Source organism: Panthera uncia, chromosome A2 (assembly GCF_023721935.1).
Source record: "Panthera uncia isolate 11264 chromosome A2, Puncia_PCG_1.0, whole genome shotgun sequence".
In the NCBI taxonomy this organism is placed as follows: domain Eukaryota; kingdom Metazoa; phylum Chordata; class Mammalia; order Carnivora; family Felidae; genus Panthera; species Panthera uncia.
In genome coordinates, this window is record NC_064816.1 from 7,518,285 (window position 1) to 7,540,185 (window position 21,901).

The 21,901-nt window shown below is 58.8% G+C and overlaps 1 protein-coding gene across 1 annotated transcript in view; it reads left to right on the forward strand.

Annotated features, from left to right (window-relative positions):
- Positions 1–2: 2 nt before the first annotated feature.
- The window catches only part of CARM1 (coactivator associated arginine methyltransferase 1), a gene marked incomplete at its 5' end in the record, with an annotated part of 39,189 nt that continues 17,290 nt past the window's right edge, over positions 3–21,901 (forward strand). The window contains one exon of the mRNA XM_049639406.1: positions 3–210. Coding sequence (XP_049495363.1) covers positions 3–210 — 208 coding nt within the window. The remainder of the gene's footprint in view (positions 211–21,901) is intronic.

Consider the following 21,901-nt stretch of genomic DNA (forward strand, 5'->3'; position numbering starts at 1 on the left):
CGGCGGCGGCGGCGGGGCCGGGCGCGGGCGGCGCGGGGACGGCGGTCCCGAGCGGCGCGGGGCCCTGCGCGGCCGTGTCCGTGTTCCCCGGCGCCCGCCTCCTCACCATCGGCGACGCGAACGGCGAGATCCAGCGGCACGCGGAGCAGCAGGCGCTGCGCCTCGAGGTGCGCGCCGGCCCGGACGCGGCGGGCATCGCCCTCTACAGCCGTGAGTGCGGGGCCCCGGGGCTGGGCCGCGCGCCGGGGCTGCCCACGAGGCCGGCCGGGCGGGGGACCGGGGCGGGAGGGACGCGGCGAGGGGCCCGGGGCCCCGAGGGTGAGGGGCCCTGAACCGTGGGGGCCTGGTGTGAGGTCCGTGGCGCCGGGCCGAGGGAGATGGGAGTGGGGGCCCCCGAGTCAGGCGAGAGGAGGAACGATGTCAAGGGGCAGAGAGAAAAGAGGGCGTGCGTGGTGGCCAGAGGTGAGGTGCCCGGAGTACGGTGGGAAGCGGGAAATGGGGGAGTGAGGGCCCTGAGATTGGGAGGGGGTGGGCAGGAAGCGGGGGGCCGAGCGGGGAAGGTGAATTCGTAGCATGCTGGGGGTGTGGGGGCTGGGTGGGAGGAAAGGGGGCCTGGGGTGTGGGAGAGGTGGGAGTCCCCGGGGGCGGGTGTGGCCGCCCTAGGGGAAGGAGGGAGGGGTGTGGGCAGCCTTTGGCCATCTCTCGGGACTCCCTGGACTGCTAAGGACAGTTGGAAAGCGGTGCCCGGCCTGGGGCGGCCTGGAGGACCCGGTTCCACCCATCGGGAGCCTTTTGGCGTTCTGGACCCCCGTGTGGGAAACTTCTAGACCTGGGGAGAGGGCCCATGCCGGGGTGGTGCGAGCCGCTGGATGTGCTCTTGGTGGAAACGTGGAAGGGTAGGGCCCCTTCTTGATGTCCGGCTCCGAAGTAAGAGGTAACACAGCCTCCTCCCTCGTCGCGGTCCTCGGGTCTTTCTTTTTGGGGATGTGAGAAGCTGGTAACATTTTCAGAAGCTAGTTTCAAAAATTGACATTTCAGTGGAAAAAAAAAAATCAAAATGTGTTTGCCAAGGCCCCTGAGTCTTTGTGGTTCATCCTTTTTCTTTCTGTTACTCTTTTTTATCTGTTCTCTTTGATTCCTGATTGCTTGTTCACATTTTGCTATTCTGTTTCATTCAGCTTTGTCTCAGGTTTTCTCGCGCTGATGCTCGGGGAGCCACTTAGGAGGCCTCTCCTGGCTTTTGGCCTGTGTGAATTTTTTGCCACTTTGGGAAGGGGGTGATCCAGAGGAAAGCGCACAGAGCAGGTGGTTCACACAGGGTTCTTCCTGCACCTCTGCCCGGAAAACCCAAACTTATGCCCACCTCCCAAGTGTCACACCTCTTTTTGCTGGGGCAGAGCTGGGTTTTCTGGGACCAGCCGAGAGGAGAGGGGAGAAAGGTATCCCCGGTGGGCATCAGAGCTCAGGACAGGTGCTTATGCTCTCCACCTTAAACTCAGCAGGATCCCCCAGATCAGGAGCATGATCGTTCATTTGGCGGGTATTAATAAAGAATGAAGATGAGTAGAGGTACCTGGGTGGCTCAGCCGGTTAAGCGTCTGACTTCCGCTCAGGTCATGATCTCACGGTTCGTGGGTTCGAGCCCCGCACAGGGCTCGCTGCTATTGGTGGGGAGCCTGCTTCGCATCCTCTGTCTCCCCCTCTCTCTGCCCCTCCTCCTCTCATGCGCCTTGTCCCCCGCCCCCTCAAAAATAAATAAAACATTTTTTAACAAATGGGACAAAAAAAGAATAAAGATGAGCAGCATTTCTCAAACCAGGATCCTAAGGCTACTCCTCAAGCAGTTCCAGGCGAGTTGGGTTTTTCTTTTGTAAATAACGTCTTTTGATTTTTGAACAGCTTTTGATTTATAGAATTATCGGGAACATACTACAGAGGGTCCTCGTATACTCCACACCTGGTGTCTCCTAAGCTCAGCACCTTCCTCCAGGAGGGTTTTTACGTTTTATGTTTTTGTTGTGTGGGTGATCTTGACGTTGTTACTAGTTATAAAGATAACATCCTCTTTTAGGGGTAATTCCTGACGGAAGCATTTGTAAAGAGGAGAAAGTCCACGTTTCTCAGATTGAGATCCTCAGTCGGGGATGATCCAGTCTCGCGGGGTCTGAGAGAACTTCTTCCTCCTTATGTTTAAGTCACATTGATGTGGGGCTGAGAACATGGATTCTGGAGTCAGCTGAACCGGGTCGTGTTAATTCAACTTTCTTTTTTTCCCCTAAGTTTGTCTCTTTATTTTGAGAGAGAGAGAAAGAGCGCATGCATAAGTGGGGGAGGGACAGAGAGAATCCCAGGCAGAGTCAGCGTGGAGCCCGATGCAGGGCTCTAGCCCACGAACCTCGAATCATGACCCGAGCCGAAGTCAGACGCTTAACTAACTGAGCCACCCCGGTGCCCCTGCCGTGACCGACTTGGTGGCTTAAAACAAAAGGAACGTGTTCTCGTACAGTTCACGGCCAGAGGTGTGAAACGAAGGTGTTGGTAGGGCCGAACTCCTTCCAGAGGCCCTGGAGGAGGATTTCTTCTTACCCCTAACAGCTTCCTCTGGGGCCAGGCCTTGCTTGGCTTGTGTCAATGGAACTCCAGGCTCTGCGTCTGTCTTCACATGGCCTCACCCCTGTGTCTCTGCGTCTTTTCCTATAAGGACACCTGTCATTGGATTTAAGGCTCACCCTGTACCCAGAATGATTTTACTTGAATTACATCTGCAAAGACCCTTACTCCCAGATATGTCACATTCTCAGGTCAGGGAGTTAGGGCTTGGACGTATTATTTTAGGGTCTCCTACGAGGACTAGATTGGTGCCCTGCCGGTGCGGGTGAGTCTCTGTACCTCGGTTTCCTTATCGGTGGAATGGGGGCAGCGGCGGGCCTTTGTGGCACCTAGTGTGTTTGCTCCGTAAACTAGCACTTCTGTGGTGGTAGCACCTGCTCCCATCACAGGCTGGGGCCAGCGATGACCTCAGAGTTGGCTGGGTTACTGCTCTGGGTGAGGCAGCACTGGCTCCTGAGCAGGCGAGGAGAGCGGGGTCCACGGGGAGGGATTGCCCTGGAGTGTGCCGGCGGGGTGCAGAGTACCAGGCTGAGGTGTGGGGGCTGCGCTCCACCTCTGGATCTGAGAGCCGGCCCGGCCTGCCGGGTGGAGCCCAGCCGCCAGCGTCCCGGAGAGAGTCAGAGATGGTCCAGCCGCTGCCTGTGCGGGGATGTGGCGGCTCCGGGGACCTGGGGCCCACTAGGACCTTTAGGCCTTTTCTTCGGATGAACTTGCTTTCCTGGCCTCAGCATTTTCCAATCTGGGCCCTTCTGGGACCTGATTGCTTTGGCCAGTTGAGAAGATATCCGGAGCCCTGTTCTGCTCACCTGTCCTTCATGAGGCAGGGTCCTGCCAGCTGTGTGTGATTCCAGACCCCCCCCATCCCCGCTCCGGGATTCAAATCTGTGTGCGGGTACGGACAGGGAGGTCGGCCAAGACCCGAATCTCCCCCGTGTGTCCCGTGGGAGGCGAGCCAGAGGTGCGCTTGGGTGCTGGCGGGGGTTCTGAACGTGGAGTCTCACTCGTGTGGGTCACCAGCTGTGCGGCCTGAAACAAGCCATTTCACCTCCTCTGAGCTTGTTGCCTCACCTCTAGCAGCACTTACCTCGACACAGCCTCAGTTTCCTCTTCTGCAATGGGAATAATACCACTTGGGGCCTGGAAATGGGGGTGAAGTGGACCATGGGGATGTGGAACTAAATGTTTCAGTAGATGTTATTTTAAAGTTTTTTTAATGTTTATTTTTGAGAGAGAGAGAGAGCGAGCGAGCACGAGCGCACAGGCAGGGGAGGGGCAGAGAGGGAGAGGGAGACACAGAATCTGAAGCAGGCTCCAAGCTCCAAGCTGTCGGCACAGAGCCCATTGTGGGGCTCGAACTCACCAACTGTGAGATCACGACCTGGGCTGAAGTCAAACGCTTAACCAACAGAGCCACCCAGGTGCCCCGATATTTCTGTAGATGTTGTTGACGGTGTTGTTACCGGCATGGAGGCATGGAGATCTGGCTTTTCTAGGAGGGAGCCCCTTATGCTGCAGGGCTGTCCGGCTGTCTCGCACCGCCAGCAGGTGGGGGAGGGACCCTTGGGCCGCGACTTCTGCCCCAGGCAGTGGGGCTGGGAGATGGGTGTGGGTAGCGGACACACAGCCCTGTCCCTTGACGTCTGCGCCCTCCCCGGGGAGAAAGATGGCAGCCGCAGAAGGCCCCACCCCAGTCGCCCTGCCGTGCACGACCACCCTCCCACCGCTTCTTGCCATCCGAAGTCACCCTGGCCCGTATCCATGGCATTGGCTACCAAATGGCAGCTACCAAAACCAGGCCGTCTTCCCTGGGCAGAGGTGCAGACTTCCCGGGCCTTGAGGAAGCTTTGGCACGGCCTCTGGAGTTCTTGGACGCAGAGAGCCCTCCCTTTGAAAGGAGGCAGCTTCTCGGGAAGCCCGTGGTGGGGCAGCCAAGGTGGGGAGCGGAACAGATTCTCGGTTCCTCAGGCCCACGGTGTCCTTTCTGGAGATGACTGTGTCACTTTTCTTTCTTGGTCGGCGCAAGTCACTTTGCCCGGTTCTGTGGACTCTCCCCGCCCCCTGGCTCTGACAGGGGCTAAACTTCAGTTTGGTGGGGGGGGGGGGGGCACACCAGGGTGCGGAAACCCCAGAGAAAAACCCTTTGCAGAAGCAAGGTGAAGAACAGCCAGCTGCCGCAGAATCAGGAGCTCTTCTGATTTCCTCCGGTCACGGTTCTGGGAGCCCCCTGGTGGCTGGGGGGAGGGGCAGAGGGTACAGAAGAGTTTGTCACGTGCCCAGGCTTTAGGGCATTCAAAGTCAAGCTGGGGCGACAACCCAGAAGGTTAGTAACACCGGAAGGGCATTCACATTGCGGTGGTGCCCATAAGTTGCTGCTGCCCCGTGTCATTTTTATTGAGCATTTACTGTGTACCAGGCCCTGCATAAAATGTCTGACCTTGAGAGCAACAGGGGAAAGGATAATAACACGCATTAGGGTCTGTGAGCCAGATCGGGCCAGTCGCCTTTTTTCAAACAGCTAAAGGGAGCCTTGTACATCTTTGAAAGTTTTATTAGAAAAACCCAACAGCTGAAGTAAGAATATTTAACTGATGCTCGTGTGTCTTGCAAAAACTAAAATACTTATTTGGAAGCCTGTGGACCCCGGGGATAAGTGAAGGGAGCGGGAGGGGGGAGGGGGTGCTGGGGGAACTCGGCCCCAGCCAGGGCTGCCAGATCTGCCACAGCTTTTAAGAGAAACCAAAAAGCCTTTCTTTGTGTGCGTCTGTTTATTTTGACTGTGAAGTATCCTGATTGCTCAGGCCGGATAGAGGACATTTTCTGGACCGTGTGGGCCAGGTAACCTGACAGGTGTGGCCCTGGCTGTGTGTTACCACTTAGAATAGTCCTGGGAGGTCAGGGACACCGTTCCCATCTTATTGGTGGAAAAACAGAGGTGAGAGGGCTCGACCTGAGGTGACATGGCTGGAGGGCAGGAGAGCTGGCTTTCAAATTCACCTCTGTTGCACCTGCTGTTCTACGGCAGAGTGGTTCAGTGAGAAAAGGGGGTCAGGATTCAGATTTGTTCAGGCATAACAGAGATCCAGGGTGGCAGCGGCTCAAACAACATGGCATTTTATTTATTGTGCCTTCACGCTAAAGTCTGGAGGGTGGGCGACCAGGGCTGGCGTGGAGGCTTTGCTTCAGGAAGGCCTTGGACCCAGGTCCTTCCAGCTGACCCCCCTCCACCATCCCTGGGGTGAGGTCCTGGCATCATGGATCAACATGGCAGCTGGAGTCCAGCTGCTACCCCGGTTTCCAGACAGCAGGATAAAGGAAGGGACAAAGGTGGGCCAGGTGTCCGTTGAGGACAGTTTCCACAAGCTGGCTGTGATGCTTCTGCTTTCATTGTTGGCTGGAAGGCAGTTGCAGAGGCACCACTAGCTGCAAGGGAGGCTGGGAAATGTAGTCTTTGAGCCATCAGCTCCGCGAATTTCAGGGTGTCTCTTTCTGTAGAAGAAAGGAAGGACAGAACAGAGACTGGGAGACAGGCGGTCACCTTGGCCACAGTAGGTAGGATGTGGACGTAGCCAATGTTGGGAAGGATATTCCTGGCTTATGGAGTCCTCAAGGTGGGGGGTGGGGGCAGCAGCCTGGTGTGGGGCAGAGGGGTCTCTGCAGGAGCTAAAGGGAGGGTAACAAGGTTAGGTCACACCCAAGTCACGTCTTACAAACGACAGGACCTTTTCCTGTGATCAGGAGCCGCCCATTTTCCACACAGGCCCACACGATAAGATGTTATTTCTGAAGCAGCGGGTTACAGTGTAGATGGGAGCAGGGAGTGAGGGGCCCGTGGAAGCTTCCAGACTAGAGAATGCAACAGGAATGTAACCGAGTAGTTTCACCTTAACCTGCCCCAGGAGTGTGTCAGAGGTCCAGAAGTTGTGTTCTGGAACAAAAGGTGAACTCTGCCCAGGGCAAAGGCCATGACCCATCGCCAGGGGGTTGTGACCGACCTGCCCTCAGGTTTGCTTCACCATGTGGTTAAAATAAAAGTAGACTCTGGATATCGTATTAATTGTGCGATTGTGCATCACAGTCTGACTTTTTACTTCTGAAAACCTAGAAGGGCTGGCAGCCCTGGGCTTACAAGCCCCGAGGCCGAGCTGGGTAGCAGTGCCCCCTCTGGAACTTGCCAGAAGTCCGCTCCTGGCTCGTCACCGCCCCGGCACAGAAGCTTCGTGGTCCTTCCACTTGCAGCGGATCGTGTCTTAAAATAGGCATTTCTCTGAACCCGGGTTGCCATTGGGTGTGGGAAGACGTCCCTTCCCCTCAGCCGGCACCCTCTTTCGGGTCCTGGCCTCTCCCTCTGGGCACCTGAGTCTGAGCCCCACGGAGGTGGGGCTGTTACCTCCGGTCCTAAGCTGATCTGGCCTCAGGTCCTAGATCCCACCCCCCCTTCCTGCCCCCCTTCGCCTTCTCTACCCGCACCCGTGCAGGCCCAAAGCGCTGCATTGGCAGTTTGGAAACCCAGGAGTTCCGAAAGCCAGCTTGCCGCTCCTTTGACAGCAAAACCAACCTGGCCCGAACCCTTCACGTTGGCAGAATCCCACCTGAGTTGCCACGTGGGCCTTTTCTAATATGCTCATCCGATTTACTCTGACTTTTCATGCCTTTAGGCGTGGTTGGGGCTCGTCACGATCGGAGGTCACAGGTGCAGAATGGCCAGCGCCGTGAGTGGCACCTGGCAAGCGAGCGCCGAGGCCACCCGTGGGGGCCTGGCCAAGGTGGGCGTGCGGGACCTTTGGACGGGAGCATGGCGAGAACTCACGGGTCATCTGAGGTGCCAAGCCTCGGACCGGGTCGGATTTTAGCAGAGTGGGAGAGGCTTGGGAACCTTCGTGGCATGTGCTGTGTTCCTTTCCTGGGAAGCTCGCTCTGTGTTTGGGATCTGCTCCCCAACTGGGGAGGTGGTGAATTTGCCGGGACAAATGGGGAAAGATACACCCATCCCAGAGGAGGAGGAATGGAGGTTTCAGACCTGGGACAGACTTGCTGCTCCCGGTGGAGAGTGGAGGCTGGGAGGGACTTCCTCAGGCGGCTCTGAGAGGGGTCTCTTCATCTGGAGTCCTCGATGGCCCTCGGGGGTCCTATGATGTCCTGAAATTGTATGCGGTTTTGCATAAGGGTAGAGGGACAAGAGTCACTAGCTGTGACCTTGAATGAGCCTCCTTGAGAAAAAGGAAAAAGGGTGACAGCGGCATGTCTCTTGAGGGAACGCATGTAAAGTTCCCTGTTGTGTGTGTACCCAGTAAACTGTGGCCATGGCATTGCCATTGGTTTTCTGTGTGTCTTTCTGGGGAAAGGCTCCCCTCTTTCAATGCCCCCTGCGAGGGATCTGTGACACAGGAAAGGCTGACCATCGCTGGAGGACAGCGGCAGATTGGGGAGTGAATGGATGTCTCTGGCTTCTGAGGAACGGGGGTGGCCAGTGGGAGAGAGGCAGGCGCCCTGCTCTCATCCGGCAGGAATAAGAGGTCAGCGATGTCTGTCGGAGTCACTGGATTTCTGGTCAGGAGGGGCAGCCCCCTTGAAGCTGGGGGAGGGGACCCAGCCAGATGGCAGGTGGTGGGGGCTGGATGGTGAAGTCTCCAGGAGAGGGGAGGGTGGGAGGGCTGACCTCACCCAGGCCCTCTGGGCCTACCAACAGTTCTTTGAAGATGGAGAGACCTGACTTTCCATCCTCCAACCACAAACGTACTGCGGGGGACTTGGTGTCTTTTTATTGCCGTGGTTACCTTTCCTCTGTCTACCTTTAAACAGCTAGCAAAACTTTTCTGAGCGTCTGCTGCGTGCCAGTTACTGTTTTAGGAGCTGGGGATACAGTGACGCCCAAGATAAGCACGCAGTCCCACATTTGCCGACCGGGGGGTTGTGTGACAGGCTCTAAGCCAGCCGTCGCCTAGACCTGTCGTGCTTAGTGGTCAGGGTCCTGCGGAAGAAAGTGAACGGGAGGAGAGGTCTGAAAATGCTGGGGAGGGCGAGGGGGGAGGCGGGGTCATCAGGGCCCAGCAGGGCTCCTGCTCGGGGCGCTAGAGCTCGAGGGACGGAAGGAGGGCGTGGTGGGGCCTAGTCCTGGCTGCCCGCCTCGGTGGGCATGACTTCTCTGTGCCTCTGTTTCCTCGCCTGGAAAATGGGGATCCTGAAGGCACCTACCTCGGAGGGTTGTTGGGAACTGGGGGCTAATACAAGTGTTTACAATCATGTCTGCTGCCCGGCAGGCGGGAGTTGAGTGAGCTGTGGGCCTGGTGTGGCCAAGGGCAGCCAGCCCCCAGTGTGGCTGGAGTGGGATGTGCAGGGGGGAGGGGAGGCCTCACAAGGGGGATCTGTGGCGTTTATGCCAAGAGTGTTGGGGGAGGGAGGTGACACCTGTGGTTGTGTCTGGGCTCAAGCCCGGTCTGTCCGCTGCCCTTTCCTAGCAGGGCGATGCCTGGCGAATGACTCAGTCGCCTGAATCTCAGCTTCCTTGTCGGTGGGGAGGCTTCACTGAAGGGTGTAGCTGGTGGCAGGTGGCCTAGTGGAGGTGGCCATCTGTGCCCGGACAGTAGGCACAGCCCTGCTCAAGCCAGACACGATCCCCACCCTGGCGTACTCCCAGTCTCGGGGAGCCGAAAGTAGCAAAACCCCGTCTCCCAGCTGCGGGAGACGTGGCCCAGGAGTCGCCTGAAGAGAGTGGCAGCCGAGGAGCTAAGCGTGGGGGCAGGAGGCCCCTGGTCTGACAGGGTGGCGGTGGCCAGGAGGAACTCCTGGGGGCGGGGCGGGGGGGGCAGTGGCTCTGCTGGGGTGGGGTCTGCGGCATCTCTGGGCCAGCCCTGCTGCTCTCCTGGGTCCCTGACTCTGCATTCCCTGGTTGGAATGCACGTTCTCCCTCCTCCCTCCCGGACGAGGCAGCCCTCTCTGGGTCGGAAGCTGCTGGAGGCCATGATTAGCATAGGCTGTGTAGCCTTACCTTGATTTGACCTTGTGACTCTGTCCCAGGTGATCTCTGTTTCGCTTCCATCTCCTCCTGGAAGATGCAGGGCAGTGAGAGGGTTGGTGTCAGCCCAGCGCACATGGCAGGTGAATAACACACAGGGTTATAGGTCGTTGGTCTAAACCTACTGTGTTGTCTGGAAGGGACGATGTACCCCAGGTGTGGGCAGCCAGGTGCTCGCGATCATAAAGCCCTGAGACAGGTGGGGCTGGGAGGGGGCCTCGGTGGCCTTGAGATCCTGCCCGGCCCCTCCCGGTGCCTCATGACTCAGGAGGGAGCCCCTGCCCGCTTTCTCCCTTCTGGGACTAGCTCTGGAGGATTTGGGACTCAGGGTCGCAGGCACGGTGCAGGGTGGGGCCGTTGGCACCCGCCACACTCGCCCGGAGAAACCACGTCACCTGTCCCCGCGCTTGTACAGAGTACACAGCTCTGACTTTTGGTTGAAGAATCTGGAGTTCCCGACTTTCCCTGCCCCCACTCCCTTTGTTTCCCGAAAACCAGTTCTATGAAGGAAATTGAGACCAGGCTTCCCCCAGGCCTGCAGGGGTTGGATGGGGAGACTCTGTGCCCTCGTTTTTTTCTTTAGATGACTTATTTATTTTAATTGTTGTTCAGTCAACACCCCCAGATGCCCGGGCTTTCAATCCTGTCCGGTGCATTTGACAGTTGTGTCCACCCACGAAACTGCCACCCAAAGCCAGACCTAGAACTTGTCCCCCAGCCTCTGGGTGCTTTTTGTTCTGTCAGGCAGGGCATTCTTGGAAACAAGTCCAGGCTGGTTTGGGGGAGGGGGCTCTGCCTCCTCCCCACCCCCACTCCTTGCACCGAGAGAGGGAACCCCCTTTTATTCCCTCTTTTTGTGTCTTTCAAGCGATTCATCACCCACAGCTTTGGCAAGAACGGGTCTGGGCTGTTTTTCTTTAAGATTGTTGGCGGATTTGCCTCCCCGCTAATTGTGTTCGTGTGGCTGGGGTTCATGTTCGCTGGGTATGTTATACATGTCAGAGCGGAATGGTTTCAGGGGTGGAAACCTGCCTGACCACACGGGCAGGGGTGAGGTTCCAGGCGAGGACGGCGGAGGGGGCCTGGGCAGATGGGTGCTCTGATGAGAAAGGGGTGCTCTTGTGATCCCCTCCAGGGGGCACGTGAGTAAGTAATCAAAGACACACTGGGGGGGGGAGGGTCTCTTATAGACCCAAGAGGGACATTCCAGAAAATTGGCCACATTCTCCCTTGAGCCTGAGGGGAAGGCAGCAGCCAGCTGGTTTCCAGACCTGTGCCATGTGCCCTGGAGGCCTCTCCACGGAGCCTGGAGCCCGGCTCTGCCCTGAACCCTCTGTGTGACCGGAGGTTGGAATCCCCAGTGTTAGCTGGGCCCCCCAGGGGGCAGACATGGACAGGATGCCTGGCTCTGTCTCCCCCTACCTCCTCTGCCCCCATGCGCTGCTTATCTTGTCTGCTGAGCGCCAGCACGAACATGTGCCAGGCGGGCACCGAGCCAGGCACTTTACGTTCATTGATTGTCCCAACCATCAGAACAGCCCCGAAGGGCTGGCCGGCCGCTGTGGCCACTTGGCACAAGGGTGCTGGGTGGAGGCGTGAGTAGGGGTGAAACCAGCCCATTCTCTGCTCCCCGAGCCACGCGTGCTCTGCAGGGAGCCACAGAAGCCACAGCCCCTTCCTCTGGTTTATAAACGAGGAAACTGAGGCATTCGACGGCAGGTAGCGACCGGGACGCCAACCCACGTTTGGCTCTGGCGCCTCCACTTAGCCGTGTCACCTTTCAGGCGCTGGTGACAAGTCCGTGAAGGAGATTTAACGCCGTGTGGAGGAGGTGCCCCTCTGCCCCTTTGTCCTTGTCCTGTGTCAGAGAAGTGGCCCCGGAAGCTCTTCTGGAGCCCGCCTCATTGCTGAGTCCGTTATGGGGTGAGGCAGCCTCTGTCCCCCTTCGCCTGTGCACATCTGGAGTCACATCTGGTGAGGCAGCCTGAGGGCAAGGGGGGGCATGCAGGGTCCTCCAAATTCTCATCCTGTACTCTGTGCGCCTGGCAGTGGGCCAGAGGGGCTCCCTGAGTCCCGGGGGCCTGGCGGACACCCTCCAAGCAGTGGCGAGCCCTGCTTCACCTCTGGGCCAGTGGTCAGGCTTCCCTTCCAAGCTGGGCCTGAGATGGACCCCAAGTTACTCAGCCCCTGGGCTGCAGTTTCCTCTGTCATTTTCTACTGAGGCTGCCCCTGCCCCGTCCTCCTGCCTCTTCCTGTTTGGCCTTTCTGGAGCCACCCCAGTCTGCTGGTTGAGGCCCCTCAGCTGGCCCCAGGGCAGAACCCCCAGGAACCATATTCACATTCCTCAGCTGTGACTACTGGCTCCGCTTCCTGTGCGGGGGGGGGGGGGGGGGGGGGGCACAGGGGGCGATGCACTCACCACTTAGGGGTCGGGCTCCCGCACAGCCCGGGGTCCTCCTGCTGCCCCTTGACGCGCCTTGTTCCAGCCCTACCTTCCAGGCTTCCCTGTGTGTCCCCTGTGTAAGGGCCTCCGCTGCCCACCTCGGTCCCCAGAGAGCACTGCCCGCCCAGCTGCTGCTGTCGTGGGTGGTGGAGCCCCGTAGTGACCCTCACAGCCCTGGGGGACAAGCTCCATCGCCTCCCCATAGTGGAGGCTCGGCGGGGGTGGCACCTGTCGTCAGCCAGACAGGCCCAGTTCTGCCAGGGCCCAGAGTCCACGTCCTTGCCCGTGGTTGCTGGGGTGGGGGTTGGCTCTTTCACAAGATGCTGAGTCCCCAGGCCAAGCCTCCCTGAACATGTGCCTCGGTTTCCTCTCTTGAAAGGAAGGTGGTCGGGAGCAGTAACTGGGGCACCCCAAGGCGTTAGGCGCTTGCTTGCCCAGTACCGGGTAGGTCACCGCTTCGGAGTCAGGGCCAGAGAAGGGCCAGGAGGAGGAGGCCAGTGGCCCAGGGTGTGGAGCAGGGGGCTGCGGGCTCGGATGCTTTGAGCCCCCACCTCCCAATTACCCGCTAAGCCCCTGTGCTTTTAGGGGCCGGGGAACCCTGGCGCACATCTGCTGTCCCTTTTGTAGCTCACAAAGCCCCGGGCTGCGCAGCTGATTAGCATGGATGGGGGAGACAAGTGCTGATGCTCCCGCCCCCGCCCCCGTCGCCAGCCAGTCGGTGGATGACGGAGACATTTGCATGTAATAGCCCTGCTGACTGGTGCCCCTAGTACTTTTCTCAGAAAAGCGCGGCCCTTTCTTTGTCTGCTCCTTCTTTTCTTGGGGTTGCCCTTCTGTACACCCCACAATTAGACTCCTCTTCAGGCTCCCCTAGACCAGTCCTGTAGGGCCTGGCGGACCCAGCTACGGGCAGGCCCTCTGAGAGGAGTCTCCTTGTCCCCTCTGACCGCACGGAGCCGTCGCTGGCTGATCCGGGAGGTTTGGCTGTCACTAGTGCAGGGCTGTGGGGGGACGGCTGGGTGCTTCCCGGGGTGCAGAGCGGCGCTGCGGCGCTCCTGGTTCAGACCCAGTGGCTGCAGGGAGGGTCGCGGCCCGAGGGGGCCTGGCTTCCCCGTGGGACGACAGGAAACCCCGGGGGGAGTTCCTGCCCTCCCCCCACCCACGGTTGCCTCTCAGACCAGGAGTCTCTTCCATTCTCAGCCCTCCCCATGCTCCTCCCCAGCGTCCCGTCACCCTGTTGCTGGGTGGTTCCGGAAGTTTCCTCCTCAAGGCCCCTCCTGAAGTAGACTCACCTTTCGGATTCTTCAAGCTGCCCCGTAAATCGCCAGCCTGCCACCAGTGTGAGCCTTTTCTTGCCCACAGAGGCGGCGTGCTGTTGAGTTACTGTGAATGTTGTCAGAGGAACGAAGGGTGATGCGGTAAACCTGCCTCAAGAAATAAACCGTCCCCCGTTAGTAGCTCCCCGATTTCGGCTCCTCCCGGGGACGTAACCTGGAGGGAGGGGCGCCCCACCCACCCGGTGCTCCCGTAGAAGGGGCCCTGTGAGCAGCCCAAGGACCCCTCCTGGAGCTTGCGTGGCCTGAAGTGAAGACAGTTCCCAGCACCGTGTGCCCCTCGTCACTCTCTCCGCCTCGGCCAGATGGCTGCTCCTGTGTCCCCGAGGAGCAAGCACCCAGTCAAGCTGGTCCGGTGGCCAGAAGGCCAGAATTCTCTCTGGGACTCCTCTCCGCTCTTTGCCTCCAGCCAGAATGCCTTGGGGACACGGTGGCCACGGTGGGTGTTTCGTGCCAGTGACCCTGTGTACACATGGGTCTTGGGCTGGACACCAAGGGGGCGGTAGTCCTTATGACGTTCCTGAGCCCTGCAGTGATTTAGCTTCCTAGACACGAAAGCGGAGGCTTAGGGCTGGGGGGTGTGAGGCTCCAGGCGGCAGAGATGGCAGGTGAGATGTGCGCTGCGGTGCTGGGAAAGGTACTTCACCTCGTGGCCTTCCTGGTGCCGGGAGAAGGGCTTCCCCTGCCGGCAGCTGCTGGAATGCAGGCCGGGCAGCCCCTGGCTTAAACCCGAGTCTGCAGGGCCACTGCCCCTCCTCCCGCCCTAACTGGGGTGTGAGCGAGGGCCTGCTCCGGCAGAGTCCCTCGGGGGGCCGATGCCTCCATTCCTGCCTTAGAAGGACCCTTCGGTCACAGGCCCCGTTCCCACCACCCTCCCCCTCCAGCAGGCTGAGGGGCGTCCCTGTGATGCCGGTTCCCTCTGGGGAGGACCCGGATGATTTGAGTGGCTGCCAGGCCTCCCCTGCTGTCCCGATCGCCTTTTGTCTGGTTATCTCTTGTGTACAGGGTAGAAATTCAAACCGTGCAGGAGGGTGAGATGTGGAAAGTCCTTGTCTTCTTCCTGCCTGGGCCTGGCCTGTCCCCCACATCACCCGTCCTCTTCCGGTGTGACCTTCCCACGTGCATTTTCAGGCACATACAGGCACGCGTGCCCAAGCGTCTCCCTGGAGCCCACTGTCCGGGAGAGGGGGTGCTGATGCCTCCCTTCCAGAGGCGGCCACTGAGGTCACGTTATCAGTGTTTCTTTCCAGAAGAGCCCCCGGCAGGCAGCACCCTTGCTCCTTCCCTCCCTCCCTCTGCCCTCAATTTTGTACCTGTGGCTCATAGATTTTACAGCTCGGTCCCCAACAGTGGTCCGGCCAGCCTGACAAGCCAGCGTCCGTGGCCTGTTACTGGCTACATCTTCAGTCACTCATTCAGTGGGGATTTTGCTTTACAGCTGCTGTGGACGGCCCTGGGTCTGGGGTTGCCTTCGCAGACATTGGCAAGTGGGATTATAGGATAAGGCCCCCCAAAGGGCTGGCGGGGTGTTTCTGACAGATTGTCTTGGGAAGAGATTCGCGGGGCTAGGGCCGCCTCAGGTGCCTGCGGGGAGGGCTGGGATTCCCCCCCAGGGCCGGTCTGGGCCAGAGGAACCTAGGGTGACCTCGTGGTCCTCAGACACCCTGGGGCTGGGCAGCTGCGTGGGGCGTCTCCCGGGACAGCACTGGAGGAGAGGGCTTAGGTTACTTGGCTGAGAGGGAGGCCAGGCCGGGTGAGGCTTCCCAGGGTTGGATTTTTTTCTGGCACTGATCTGATGGAGGGTGAAGTGGCCACTCTGGTGACTGAGCACTTAGTACACTTACTACTGTCCACGTTTTCTCACGGGATCGTCATGGCAAGTGTGCTTGGGGGGGGGGGTGGGTTACCTTCTTTTTATCCCCATTTCCAAGATCAGGCTCCCGAGGTCGGGGGTGCAGGCAGGTGGTGCGGCCGTCTGTCAGGCCCTCCACGTGGGTCGTGTCCTCTCATCCCGAGGGCTGTGTCATTATCACTTTGATGGATGAGGAGACGACGGATGAGGTCACACGGCTGGAGAACGGCACGTTTGGCCCTGAACCCTGGTCTTCCTTGACGCTCGTCATTTTAACCACTGCCCACCTGGTGGGACCGAGAACGACCGTTTTCCTGTCCTGGCCACAGGGGTGCACGCCACGCAGGAGCAAGGGGAAGCTTCCACCCCCCACCCTTTGCAAACTCGGTAAACTGCCACCAGGCCCCGGGGGGGGGGGACGGGAGCCCCGAGCAGAGGGTTGCTGCCCGGTGGGCTGAGGAAACCGCCTTGCCTTTTCCGCGCCGTCCCCTCCTTCCCACCTACCTTCCTTGACTGTGGAATATTTTCCTCTGGAAGGTGTACAGCCTGTGTTTTGTTTGGCGGCAGGAGGAAGACCTCACATTTGGACGAGCGATTCTACCCCCCCACCTCCCTACGCCCCAAGTCTGCCAAGATAAATAGCTTTAATTAGTCCTCATTTGGTGGCTATGATGGTTTCCCTGCTAGAGAGGCAAGGACTTGGAACGTGGCCCCTTTTCCCCCCGAGCGGGTGGCTGCTTTCCTGCCTCGTCCCGCACCTCTCTGCTCTCCAGGTGGCAGCTCCCCTCCCCTTGCGTGAAGCTGGAAGGTTCCACGGGGGCAGAGTGTAACTCCAGACATTCGTCCTTGCTCCCCTGGGTCCCTCTGACCCAGGTCTGGCCAGCCTGAAGGACCCAGTGACCCTCTGCGTCTTCCATTACTGCTTGCTCCAGGGGGAAGGGGGAGGAGAGCAAGAAGGTCACTGGGTGGTTACCCAGTGCCCGGCGTCTCAGGAAGTGACCTTCCGAAGGCCACATGTGCCGTCGGGGCCTGGACACCTGGACTGTCACGCCATCTGCTTCCTGCCCTTAGGAAAGGAGCCTGGCCTTCTGGACCCCATGCCTCTGGGCCACCCTGCAAGTCAGCACCCCTTGAGTGCCCCCTGGGTCTGGGTGTGCCAGCCACGTGCAGAGCCCAGGGCCCGTGCGTCACTGTGTGTTGGGGAGCACAGGGGCGTTAAATAAGGAGTTGCCATGTGATGGGGGCTCGTCCAAGAATTGCTGGAGGACCGCCAGGAGGAGGTGACGGGGACACAGGACAAGGCGGGGGGGAAGGGTGTTCTGGATCTCAGGAGGCATGGAGTCCAGAGAGAAGTCTGGCCCATGGTCTAGGGGCAGCGAAGGCCCACATGGCTCGACTGGGGTCGTAGATGAGGTTACAGACATTGACAGGGGCTTGAGAGCCCCGTAAGGAGTTTGTACTTGTTCTAGAAGGCTCTGGGAAGCCACGGAGAGGCCTAAACGGGAGAACGACCACAGCTGATTGGCTCCTCATCTCGAGAGCCACTGGCTTCCCAGCCTTCCTCACCTCCTGCTTGGCCCACAGCTCCTCTAGCCCTGTGTCTGTCCCCCAGCTCAGCGCTCAGTCCCTCCAGGTGCTGTCCGTGGCTGTGGGAGCAGCTGGGCCCCTGAGCCTCTCGAGACCCAAATCTGCCTGTCCAGTCTGGAGTCTGTCTCAGCGCCCTCCCTGGCCACAGCTGCACTGTCTTTGTCCCCTCATTCTCCCAGCCGGGACCCTCTGAGGAGAAGCGCGTCTGCCCTACTCTCAGTGCTGCTACCGAACGCTTCTTTTTTTTTTTCTTTTAAGGTTTATTTATTTTGAGAGAGAGAGCGCGTGTGGGTGAGGGGCAGAGAGAGGGGGAGAAGGAGAGACCGAGGACCTCAGGCAGGCTGCGCTGTCAGCACAGAGCCCGATGCAGGGTTCAAACTCACAAACCGTGAGATCATGATCTGAGCCGAAATCAAGAGTAGGACGCTTAACCCTGGTACTGAAGACTTGCCATGGATGCCTCCACACTCCAGCTGTGGGGCTCACGATCAGCTCCGTTCTGACTGTCTGCCTGGGGAGAGTGTCACATCCCACAGGATGGGGGCTCAGTCCCACCAGACCGTCGTCCTCCGCCCCCACTGCCAGTCACAAGTCCGGGTTGTCACCTGTGCGTCTCGCCCCCTGGCCGTAGATCTGAGTGAGGTTCCCACGACCCCCTCTTCAGGTTCGATTAATTTGCCAGAGCAGCTCACAGAGCTCGGGAAAACAGATCACTCACTGGATGGGTGGCTGGTGTGAAGGAGACAACCCAGGAAGAGCCCGACGGAAGGGATGCGCAGGGCAGTGTGGGGAAGGGCCGGGGCTTCCATGCCGTCTCCAGGCGCCCCTCTCCCGGCTCCTGCATGTGTTTACCAGCCGGGAAGCTCTCCGAAGCCCGTCCTTCGGGTTTTATTTTTATGGAGACTTCATTACGCAGGCACGATTGATTAAGTCATTGGCTATTTGGATGGAGGCTTAGGAGGGAGACTGAAAGTTTCAACTGTCTAATTACTTGGTTGGTCCCCCTGGCAACAGGGCTGCATCCTTAGGGGCTTGAAAAGTGACCTCATCGACATAAACTCGAGTGGATGAAAGGGGCTTTGAACGAAATCATGGAAGACGCCTTGTATTGTTCTCATCACTTAGGGCATTCCCAGAGTTTTAGGAGCTTTGTGCCAGATAGTTGGTTTTTGGTTTTGTTTTGTTTTGCTTTGTTTTAGTTTATTTTTGATTATTTTGAGAGAGAGCCTGCATAAGCTGGGGAGGGGCAGAGACGAAGGGAGACAGAGGAACCGAAGCGGGCTCTGCGCTGAGAGCAGAGAGCCCCACGCGGGGCTTGAACTCATGAACCGTGAGATCATGACGAGCTGAAGTGGGACGCTTAACCGACTGAGCCACCCGGGCGCCCCTGCCAGATAGCTGTTTACTGTAAATCACAGTATCACACGCAGCCCCCTCTGCTCTCTGCCATCCCATGTGCCTTTTTTCCTCTTGCCGGAGAATTGGTTCCCAGTCTCTTTCCCGGCCTGGGGCAGGTGCCATCTGTAGGCTCCCGTCGTGCCTCTGTTCCCCTGGCATCAGTGCCCATTACCTGGGGAATGTCCTCACTCTGTTCTCACCCCTTTTGGGATGGGGAGTGCATCTCCACTTCTCGATGTCCGGTGAGCAGATGAGGAAGTGGGTGGGGAGGGGGCTCGGCGCCCAGCCCCTCTGACCCGGAGTCCCAGGCACAAATGCTGGATTCGCCGTAAAGTTTTATTGGCACGCGGCCGCACTCACTCGCTTACACGAGGTCTGCGGCAGAGAGGAGTCGTAGTAGCAGAGACCACACGGCCTGCAGAGCCAAAAGTATTTACTCCCTGCTCCTTCACACAGAAGGTTGGCAATGCCTACTCCAGGAAGCACAGGGATGTCCTATGGCACATCGGTTAGGAGCCCAGACCCTGGAGCCAGTCTGCTCTGCCACTCGCTTGCTGTGTGGCCTTGAGCGAGATGCTTAACCTGTCTGAGCCTTGCTTCTTCATCTGCGTGGAACAGTAGATAACACTGAGGGGTCCGTGTAAAATGCAGAGCGTGGCACCCGGAAAGTGTTGGTGCCGGTGACATCCCAGCCTTATCCCAGCCTCAGCAAGGCAGGCGCCGGGCCTGGCTCCCCATGGGAACTCGGAATTTGTGACCTGGATTTACGGGGGCCTTCCTTCCTGGGGAGCAAGACGGGGGAAGGTTCCTACCCCAGGGCTCCCTCCGGCACACCCTGAGCACGCTTGCCCTGTGCTTGTCCCTGGGTATTCTGGCCCCTGAGCCCCTGGCTCCAGAGCCTCGGCTGGACATCCTGCAGCAGGCAGGAGGTCAGTCCGCGGTGCTAGGCCGGGTCCAGGAGCAGGGCAGACACGTTCGTGGCACGATTAATGCTCCCGAGTCCGGCTTGCTTTCCTGCACACTCCTGCGTGTAGACTCTGCCTTGGGAAAGCTTTTCTGGAGAAGACGGCCCAGTGAGGGGGCCTGTTCCCAGCTCCGCCACCTGATCGTATTACTGCAGGGATGAAACCTCGGCTCTGCTGACCTCGATCGGCAGGAACCCAGCACAGCCTCCCGGCCAGCAGCCCTCTCCGTGGTTACCGCCACTTAAATCATCACGGCAGCCTGCTAAGCCCCCATCCCGCTTCCTGTCCCCCACCTCTCTCGGCCGTGTGCACACAGCCCCTGAATCCGCTGGCCGATGTGACGAGGGCAGATTGGCGCTCTGGGTTGCTTCTGGAGGCACCGCGCAGAGTTGCTCCTCTCTCTGCCATGGCTCACCGGTGATGGCTGGATCAAGGGGTGACTTGAGAGGAAAGAGAGAGAGAGAGAGACAAGCCTAGCAGGCGGTTTCCTGGTGGACGCAGCCACTCCTTGTGTGTGTGGGCGGGGCAGGGACACCTAATGGCCACTGCTGGGTCCAGGCCCTGGACCTCTTTCCTTTGGCCGGGGGCGGGGAGGGGAGAAGCTTTCTTCCAGGGCCACCCCCTACTACCGTGGAGCCGGCCAGGAGGCATGGTGTGCGTTCTCAGCTCCATCTGGGCACGTGCGACCCTGGGCAGTGAGGAAGCCAGAGCCCCACGTGGGCGGCCCGCTGAGCGCCACCCCACCCATGTCCTGGGGGCCCATCATCCTAGTGAGAGGAGGGGAGAGTGGGCAAAGGGGGAAAGGGGCGCGCAAAGGCCAGGAGCTGGTCCACTGGTGAATGAGGGGTACGGGTCCTGCAGGGCCTCCCAAGAGCTGGGGTTTCTGAGTCTTTTATTTATTTATTTATTTATTTATTAAAAAAAATTTTTTTTAACTTTTATTTTTGAGACAGAGAGAGACAGAGCATGAACGGGGGAGGGGCAGAGAGAATGGGAGACACAGAATCGGAAGCAGGCTCCAGGCTCTGAGCCATCAGCCCAGAGCCCGACGCGGGGCTCGAACTCACGGACCGTGAGATCGTGACCTGAGCCGAAGTCGGACGCTTAACCGACTGAGCCACCCAGGCGCCCCTCTGAGTCTTTTAAATACACGGAAGAATATGATCCAGCTTTTTTTTTTTTGATTTGTCAAATATTTACTGAACACCTCCCTCCTGTGTGCCAGGGACTGGCCTGTGGGACGGGCTGTCAGAAAAGACTGGCTCCACGGGCTGTGGTTGCCTCTGCCGTGATGGGACAGGTCGGGCCGCCCTCAGCCCGGGCTCCCTTGGCCACGGGTCCTCGTGGTTGCCTGCCGGGCGCCAGGTCGCAGGGGTGCCTGGGGCAGCTGGTCGGGTTGCCAGGCTGCTCGGTAAACAGAGGCCCTCCTTGGTATGCTTGCTGTTACCCTGGTGCGGCTGGCAGATTGGCCTTATCTCCCGCCCCAGGAGGGACATGGGTGACGGCACCGTGCCAGGGTCCCTTCCTGGGACCCGCTTGCAGCCAGACCTGGGAGCCCCCTGTCTGGGGCGGCACCTGACAGTACGATCTTCTCTCCCGCCTGTGGTCAGGAGGCTGGCCCCCGGCTCTGGAGGTGTGAGGCCGCCTGGCAGAACCCGGGCTGTGGCCCCAGGAGGCCTCCAGGACCTGGGTCCACGCTCAGAGTACACAGGGTGAGAACAAGAGAGCCGGTGAACACCCATAGGCCCTTCATATCTGCATCCACGCATTGAAAAGGTTTTTCTTTTTCTACGGAGATAAAGTTCACATGACATAAAACAAACCGCTTTAGGGATGCCTGGGTGGCTCAGTCAGTTAAGGGTCCGGGTCCGACTCTTGGTTTTGGCTCAGGTCATGGTCTCAGGGTTCATGAGTTCAAGCCCCACATCAGGCTCTGTGCTAACAGCGTGGAGCCTGCTTGGGATTCTCTCTCTCCCTCTCTTTCTCTGCCCTCCCCGCCACTCGTGCATGTGCACGCTCTCTCTCTCTGTCTCAAAATAAGTAAAAAAAAAAAAAAAAAAAAAAAGGTGTACAATTCGGGGGCATTTAGTACATTTGTAATTGTGTGACTACCACCTCTGTCTGGTTCCAAAACATTTCATCACCCCAAAAGGAAACCTTGAATCTATTAAGTGGTCACTCCCCAGGCTCCCTCCCCCGAGCCCCCGACAGCCACCATCTGCTTTCTGCCTCGGTGGATTAACTGATTCTGAATGTTTCATATACACGGAATCACTTGTGTGTGACCTTTTGTGTCTGGCTTCTTTCACTCGGCGTAACGTTTCTCAAGTTCATCCACGTTGTAGTGTGTGTCAGGACTTCATTTTTTTAAGTTTATTTATTTATTTTTAACGTTTATTATTGAGAGACAGAGAGACACAGAGCGTGAGCAGGGGAGGGGTAGAGAGAGGGGGAGACACAGAGTCCGAAGCAGGCTCCAGGCTCCGAGATGTCAGCACAGAGCCCGACGCGGGGCTCGAACTCACAAACCGCGAGATCATGACCTGAGCCGAAGTCGGCTCAACCGACTGAGCCACCCAGGCGCCCCTGTTTATTATTTTTAGTACTCTCTACACTCAACGTGGGGCTCGAACCCACGACCCCCAGATCAAGAGTTGCTCTCCTGACTGAGCCAGCCAGGCGCCCCAGGACTTCATTCCT